This window comes from Aedes albopictus, chromosome 2, assembly GCF_035046485.1.
Source record: "Aedes albopictus strain Foshan chromosome 2, AalbF5, whole genome shotgun sequence".
In the NCBI taxonomy this organism is placed as follows: domain Eukaryota; kingdom Metazoa; phylum Arthropoda; class Insecta; order Diptera; family Culicidae; genus Aedes; species Aedes albopictus.
The window spans coordinates 514,639,067-514,647,746 of record NC_085137.1 but is presented as its reverse complement, the minus strand read 5'-3'; the positions used below and the strand labels follow the sequence as shown (position 1 = coordinate 514,647,746).

General features: G+C 38.3%; 1 protein-coding gene across 1 annotated transcript; it reads right to left on the bottom strand.

The window, feature by feature from the left end:
- Positions 1–6,625: 6,625 nt before the first annotated feature.
- Positions 6,626–7,610, bottom strand: LOC109409801 (general odorant-binding protein 67). The gene is made up of 4 exons (XM_019683305.3): positions 7,465–7,610; positions 7,224–7,403; positions 6,921–7,163; positions 6,626–6,848 (listed from the first exon to the last, which is right to left on the bottom strand). Exons 1-4 carry the CDS (start codon positions 7,510–7,512, stop codon positions 6,738–6,740), a joined length of 582 nt encoding a protein of 193 aa, XP_019538850.2. The 5' UTR covers positions 7,513–7,610; the 3' UTR covers positions 6,626–6,737.
- Between the last annotated feature and the right edge of the window lie 1,070 nt (positions 7,611–8,680).

The window sequence follows — 8,680 nt, the reverse complement described above, 5'->3', positions numbered from 1 at the left end:
ATCGTCGCGATCGGATGTGCTTTCAATCGCTTGTCACGTTTTCCTTCGCGTTCCTGAAAAAAAAAAATACTTCCGCTGGTGGATCAATCGGTATTACGTTATCCGGAAAGTTTTTTCGCTTGTTAAAGTTCGTCTCTTCATTAGGAGCAGCAAAGTTTCGCGCGTTGGCTTTGCTAGATTTTTGCGATTTTTTTTTCTCTTCTCTCTGCGGGGCTCCGACGACGGGACGAGTGTGCGCGCGCCGTGGTTGAGTCGGTTCCGCATTTTTCGCTTCCCTTCGGCGCTAGTTTCTAATACACTTTTAGTTGATAATAAATATTTTCTTTCATTTTTTGCATTTACACAAAAGAGTGAAAAATGTTAGTTCGGGTTCGCCGGTCGAGAAAAAATCCGGGCGCCGACAAGGGAGTCGCGTTCAGTGTATTTCTGTGTGGAATATACTAAAGGTTTCTGCTCCCTAGTAGAGTGGAGACGCGCGATAGAATTTTCTTTTTGGCTAGTTCTTGCGTCGAAAAGTGGTCGGTTGTTAACGGCGGTTTGTGTATATTGATCCATTGTCAAATCATATCACCAACCATAGGTGACTCCCGGACTGACAATGTACCTTACCCTACTAACAAAAAATTCCTTCCTGAGACAAACGTGGAGATGCAGCGATTCGCGGTCTTTTTAACAACGTTTGTCTTACTAACATTCCCTTCCATCCTCGATGACCGTAAGGACGTGGCCGGCGCCGTTATTGACCTTATTAAAGTTGAGAGCTCTCGATCTGTGTACATTGAGAATAGTAAGCTAGTCCCAAGCCCTATTCATTGGTTCCTTGTGCAATTTCGATTGCTCTGGTCAATCACGGAGTAGCAACTACGAATTGTGCGGTCATCTATGCTCATGCTCATGCTCATGCTCATGTTAAAGTTCGTCTCTTCATTAGTTTGATTGCATTTGTTGTTCGGGTGCTACCTTGTATTGAATGTGGCTGTATCGTGTGTGTTGTTGCACTCTGTGCAATCTTTTGGTGGATTGTACGGCCGTGACGAGTGCGTTGGGGTTGGAAAAGTGACATTTTGAGAGGTGGTGAAATGTACATGAAAGTTCTTTGAGCGCTCCCCGTCGGATGCCACCGAAAATGGGCTAGAAAAAAAAACAAGTGAATTGCTGCATGTGGTGCCTTTTCCACAGATCGGATGAACTGCAAAAGAAAGAAGATGAATAAGAAAACGCGATGAATCTAGATGCATTCTTTTGGGGGACTTTCGGGAATGTTGCGGAACGTGAGCAAGTATTTGCCGATGATGAAAGATGCTAACTCGCGTAGGAAACCTTTCGGATGATGTTGGAGCGCATATGATTTTTCATGATTACTGAGAGACTGCAGCGTACAGGGTGGCAACGCGAAAGTGATACACTAGTTTCGGAGCCATACGCTGCCGTTCATGCTATTGCATTGAAAACAAGTGTGCTTGGGGAAACGGGATCTTAGATGTGGGGCTTTTAAGATACAAAGGATTCACGGATTGACTCAGAAGAATATTTCCGACAGGGTTGCCAGATCTCGCGTTCTGCTCAAGATGCACGCTGCTCACAACATTTTTTTTCGGACGATTTTTTTTTACTTTGGAAGCGTCTCCGAATAAACAAAATGATCGTGTGTATAAAGCAAGTCTTCGTGAAATTCCTGCCGACAAACGAGAGGTTCAACGATATCGAAGTGCTGCAGCGGTGATGGTTTGGGGCATCATATTAACAAAAGGCCAATTACCATTGTTGTTCATCGACAGGGGCATAAAAATCAACAAAGAGGACTTTTTACAACACGTCATCAAAGATCACCTATTCCCCAGTGCCAGGAAACTGTTTGGAAAAGAAAGTTTTTGTTTCCAGCAGGACTCAGTACCGACGCATAAAGCAGTGGTTGTTGAACAGTGATGCAAGCAAAATTTACCGTGCTTCATCAGCTCATCGGAATAGCTGGTTTCGTCTCCCGATCTGAACACTACAAGTGGAAAATGAGGGATTTAATATTATATTCTTTGAACGAATCAAAATGGCATGTTTTGACAAAAGGAGATGTGGTAGTTTGGTTTTCTATCAAGTAGGAAATGCCGCCGATGCAGCTTATGATTGTCTTTCGATCTGTTAGGCTGGAGAGTACTGCAACAATAACAACATTTTTTTCTTATTTTTAGTGTATTACTGAGTGTTCTTCATGAATAACATAAAAATGATGAGATGAGATATGATAGCAAAACAAACAAACGTGGGATTCGATCCCTGATCTTCGACGTGAAAGACGTGCTTTAACCAACACTCCTGCTCCGCTTTACTTTTTTTTAAATATTCTAGAAAACCACAATGAAACTGTTCTTAAAACGAATTGTAGCGTCGGTTAATTTTGTGACTGGATTAAATATAAGTTACACTCCCGTGCAAAAGTTTGGGGTCACCCCCTCAAAAACATGAAAATGTTTTTCGGTCGTATCTCAGTCATCTTTCATTAAACCCACTCGTTCTCAGACTCTATCGAAAGATAAAGAGTAAGATTTGATTCGTAGGTAATTTTCAAAAAATTTATATGAATTTTTTAGTATAAAAAGTTTACCTAAACTTACATGTTTTTCCTAAATCTGTACGAAAAATTGTTTTCCGTGTAATTCAAAATTGGGTCGACCAAATTTCAAAATTAAAGTTGCATTAGAACCCTATTTCTATACTCTTTGAGAGACAATCATTAGATTTTAGCGGAAAAAATCATAACTAAATTTAAATTGTTGAGTTAGGTTTACAAGTCACCGTGCAAAAGTTTGGGGTCACCCCTTAGTATGCTGCATCGTGCAAAAGTTTGGGGTCACCTTTCAAATGAAGTCTGAGTTGGATTTTTATTTAAATCGTCATTTTTTTGGTGCAACTCTAATCCCTTCAATGATAGTTAAATGGCAAGACACAGAAATGGTTATGAAATGTTCATAAATTAAGTTCTAGACTAATATAAGGTAGGAAATGGTATATAAAATCCATACTAAATCAGCTAAGTTCGTTATATAAAGTGCGAAAGAGGATAGAAGTGAGATAAAAATGACTAATTCGTGAATTCTACCCTATATAACTGTAAGTGTTAAAACCTCAACTACACCATTACCCCAAAAACCATTACAACGAATGTCATTTCTCCGAATGTACTATTACATTCGAGATTTTGGGTTTTGGTGCAAAACAATGGGATAACTTTTTGATGAAAATGCAATTTAAATTAAAATATGTAACATTCCTGAAACTTATGAATTTGGGGTATGAATTTTGTGGTTGTAACACTTACAGTTACATAGGGTAGAATTCACGAATCAGTCATTTTTATCTCACTTTCATCCTCTTTCGCACTTTATATAACGTACTTAGCTGATTTAGTATGGATTTTATGGATATCATTTTCTACCTTAACTTAGTCTAGAACTTAGTTTATGAACATTTCATAACCATTTCTGTGTCTTGCCATTCAACTATCAAAGAAAGAATTGAATTGCACCAAAAAAAAAAGGATGATATGAACAAAAATCCGACTTAGACTTCATTTGAAAGGTGACCCCAAACTTTTGCACGGTGACTTGTAAACCTATTTCGATAATTTAAATCATGTTATGATTTTTTCCGTTAAAATCTAATGAATGGCTCTCAAAGAGGATAGAAATAGGATTCTAATGCAAATTTAATTTTAAAATTTAGTCGACCCAATTTTGAATTACACGGAAAACAATTTTTCGTACAGATTTAGGAAAAACATGTAAGTTTAGGTAAACTTCTTATACTAAAAATATCATATAAAATTTGTGAAAAGTACCTACGCATCAAATCTAACTCTTTATCTTTCGATAGAGTCTGAGAATGACTGGATTTAATGAAAGATGACTGAGATATGACCGAAAAACATTTCCATGTTTTTGAGGGGGTGACCCCAAACTTTTGCACGGGAGTGTAATTGATTGATTCAGCTATATTATAGCTTGGCTGGTTCGTCTCTTAAATATAAGTGCTTTATAGAATGATTTTAGAGTCGAATTTAACTTAAATCAATGGCTATTATAAATATCTTTAGGTGAAATGAGATTTGTGTATCTTCACTTTTCCTCATTTCACTCAATCGAAAAGGGTATTTTCTTGAAGGGTCCGTAATGTGGGTAGAAGACATTTTATTAAACTTTAATAAATCCAATCAGTTTGGCAGCCTGTACCACGAATTAATCTATTATTTGCATGCTGTAAACCAGTGGTGCTCAGCAATTTTCGCCTTTAACAACAAAATTGCTCAAAAACTACTTAAATGACGACCTGGGATCGAATCCCACTCCCAACCAACTTGCAAAATGTGAGTTCTTCCTTGAGAAAAGCGTGCGTCCCGAGATGAACTAGCCTAGGACTAAAACTCTCGTTAATACAGATAAAAAAAATACTTAAATGACAGGCAAATTTGTATTCAAACTGAAGCTTAGTATCGAGGCTACCGGTACAAAGTAACTAAACTGAAGTTATTTTCGTAAATTTTCGTAACTTAATGATTTTTTGTGAAAATATCTTTTTGAATAATCGGAAAAATCTCGAAAGATTGTCAATATCACAAAAGTTTTTCTTCATAAATAGTAAGCTACAACACCAAGCTTTGGATTAGCATTAGCATTAGCATTAGCATTAAGCGAGTCGCACAAATTCGAAGGGTGGTACAGTCCTAGACCGCTGTTATGAGGGTTGCCTCCTTCCCGTCAGAACCAAAGCACAAAGATTTGGGACTAATCTCTGACTCTTAGACAAGACTGACGCAATCCTCCAATGGTCGAGAACTGTCCTGGCCACGTCCTTGCGACTGCTGAGGAAAGGGAAAGGATGGTTAGTTTTGGACACCTATGAAAGATGTAGACAACTCTACGATCTCTCAGGCCTAGATGTCACGGGAATTTGGGTGTTGTTAGTGAAAGGGTAAACTCCAAAGGATACGCTTGGTCAACGTTCAGGCGCACCGTAGTTGGACTTCATAGAATCAGTTGTCTGCCCGAATCATCCTGGTTCCCTCGTCATCTTGATGGCATTTGGTTGAATTACTAAATTCTTCGGTTGATAATCTGAAATATAAAATAATATTAACATCGTACGTCATATAAGCTACATATTAGTGATACGCTCGCCACAGTTGCATATTTTTACAATATTATTTATCATACGATCAATTTACCTGAATCCTGCTGAAAGAAAATGTAAATTAGCAGTACATTGAAACAAAATAAACAACAAAACACAAAAAAGTACATCAAACTTTGATCTCGGAATATTTATAAATACGTAAATATCAAGATCAAAATTTGATTTGGTAGATCTTACACCGCAACGCACCATTCTAAGGTGATCTACCCACGTTACGGGGTAAGAAATTAATCTCGCATTTATAACAGAAATTGTTCCAGAAACTTCCCATTAACTCAAGATAAACCAATTCTGGGGAATACAATGCACTGTATTTTGATCCGATAAGCTTATTTCATATGTTAATTCATTACAAATTTTTGAATTCGTGGGCATAGTGATATAATTAAAATAAATTTTTAATGCAGGAATATTGCAGTGTTACTATTTAAAAGTATAGAAATTCAGAAATTCATCTATAGTCTTAGTTACAAATCAATCTTCACTTCTCCCAAATACGATAAAACTCTAGCTATAAGAGCTACAACACCAAGCTTTGGATTAAGCATAAATTTATAAAACACTTTTTCAGTTTTTATTGATTTCTAATCAAATATTGTGCAAAAATGCGGAAAGTGCTGCGCGTTTAAACGGTATTGACCAAATTTAGAGCATTTTCTCATAGTTTTCATAGGGTGACGCTAGAACAAATCGTTTTATTGCTTTATCTTTTATGTTTCAAATTTCTCGTCAAAGTCGCCTAAGAACCACCTTTAGAGCTTCCAAAAATGCGCATTTTCGTGCATTGAGAATGTTGCTACGTCATTCCGTTCAAAATATATTGAAGATTTTCTAGAAAAATAGGCACTTTTCAAGTATTTTCACTTGAGTTACAAAAATGACGCGTCTTCAAATGCTCTACAAGTGTTTCTTGGGCGACTTTGATGAAAAATCGAAACTGAAAAAAATAACGCCAGAAAACCGGTTTCTCTTGAACCACCCTAAGCTTATTCAGAAAAATACCTCTAGATCGGTCAATTTTAAAGCTACATAAAAAGTGTCTTCAGCAAAGTTGCTCAAAATTGATAGATCTACAACCCGAAGAATGTATACAGTTATTCTTGCATATAAAAAAAATGGTTACCAATTTTTTTGTAAATATGGACCACCCTAATTTTCATGCATATTTTAAAGAGGGCCTTATTACTAGCGACAACTTTGTAGAAGACCATATTTGCCTAAAAACTCATTTGAAGGCGTTGAATGCATCTTCCCTCGTAAATCTGGTTCGTGGACCACTGTGCATTGACAATTACATAAAACCTTTGCATATTGAGCCGATGCATAAGTAAAAAGAAATGTTTTCCTGCACTTCAGCAAACAGCCGTTTCTTGCTACAATTCGTTTCTTTAATGTCACAGTGATGACATTTAAGGAAGTCAACGAGTAAACGTCTGGTACGTAAAAGAAAGAGTTTTATTGGAATGTGTGAGTTTTTGTTCTTTATATTTTATATTTTATAATACATGATCAAAGTCATTCTGAATATTTCTTTTTTATGTGTAATTGTCATCTTAATGTGGTGGCGGTCCTTTCCACAAGGTCATAATGGGGCAACCCTTTTGCAAGTGAGCCTTCATCTGTTCACATTCGGTGCTGGCAGTCCAAGCCGAGGCAGGGCAGTTCTGAAAACAGTCAAATAATGACCCGAAATTAGTCATCGGACATATATAATGAATATCACAGAAGATCCTTACGGTAAACATCATCGAAGGCATGCAGTCCATGAAGCTACCGGCCATTACGCTACATCCTTCGCTGTCCTTTTGCGCCCCTAGCGAGGACACCTTTTGGTAGCAGGTATCAACGACATTCTTCGCAACTGTTTCCCACTCGGGAGATGATCCCAGCGTGGCAACCATCTTGCTGCTCGCAGCATCCTTGTTCACCACACCGTCCGTCATGATGCCTTGTTGCTCAAACACGCATTGCGCTAGACACTTGGGAAATGAATAGGATTAGAATAGACTCCGTTTCAAACATTGCTGTCGCCTACTTACATTGTGATGTGGAGGTGCACTTCCCGGCGTGGGAGGGCTACTCGGTTTCGGGAATTTTTGCATACATTCCTTGAACTGATCCTTGGGCGGTATGACATGTGGTGCCTTGCAACATTCCTTTGGGTTCTTGTCGTTCGGACGGGTCATGCACTCCTGGCTGATTGGTTGCTGACCGACGGACTACATGAAAAATGAAACCATCAAAATGTTATGACCTATGTTTTGATATGTTAGCACTTACCATAGCAATCAAACCGACCACTGTAAGCAAAGCAAACTCGAGCTTCATGTTGCAGTTCTGAGCGTTTTCAATGGGAGTCAAGAGCAAAAACAGATCTACTACCGGCTCAGTGTTCGACCGATGCTTTTAAACCAAATTTGTACTGTAATCTAGTTACCGTAGAATTAAGTGCTGAGAGAAGGAAAAAACGTAATTGGTTGTTATGGGGTCTTTTATTATCAACGGTCTAGTGAGCAGTGAACTTGCAAAAATCGTTAAATTAGCTTTGGTCATGGTTCTCAGGAAATACGGCCTTCTTTTCAGGACGTTGCATTTTTTTAAATAATAATTTTGATTGCAGATAACACATTTAGGAAGAAGTTATTTTTGCAAGTCACTCTTAGTTTCAAAACGGTTTCTAATTTTAGTTTTTTAATTGCGTAACCCACAATCCAACGAAAATACTTACTCAACAATCAAGTTATAAAATGCCACCTTTCTCTTTTTTAATACGTTGAAATGTTTGCAATCAATAAAAGAACGTCCAAAAACAACATTACAATTAATAGCATGCCTTAAGCCTTCAGTACACGCTTCAAGTTTCACAGCAAAAAAATTCTTGTGATATCACATCATTTTCGCTGCACATCAGTCGCGTGGTAAAAGTGATGTACAAATTACATCCTTTCCACGCTGCAAAATAGACGCCCAGCTTGAAAGTGGGTCTAGCAATCGCTAGAACCGAAGTGACGGAAAGATCATATATAAGAAAAATATTGGCACACGGATTCGTATCACTGATCCGCTGATTGTGAGGCGTATCCCTTACCTCTTGACTATTTCACTGAGTTAGAGGATAGTTGATAAATAAGATACTGCAGTTCGATCGCAGCCGTCGTCAAGTATAGGCGGAGGCAAATGTGCGCTCTGTTGTGCGGAATTTCTTTGTTATCGGCGCGTGCCGTTTAGAGATACTATTTGTTTGTCGGTTATTCACACTCGTTTCGTTTGCCGGTTACGCTTTCGGTGCTATTAGAACGGCATCCAAATATCGGTATGGGCGATGTGATAATTGAAAACACCGTCTGTGTGGTATATGTCTGAAAGTAAGCATCTCTCAGTGTGTTTAGAGTCTTATCCCCCAATATGTCAACAGACAACTGATAACGCACGCACATTCCCCACCCAGGGTAACGCCCACGCTATCGAGTGACAGCTGCGGACGACATCACAGCAG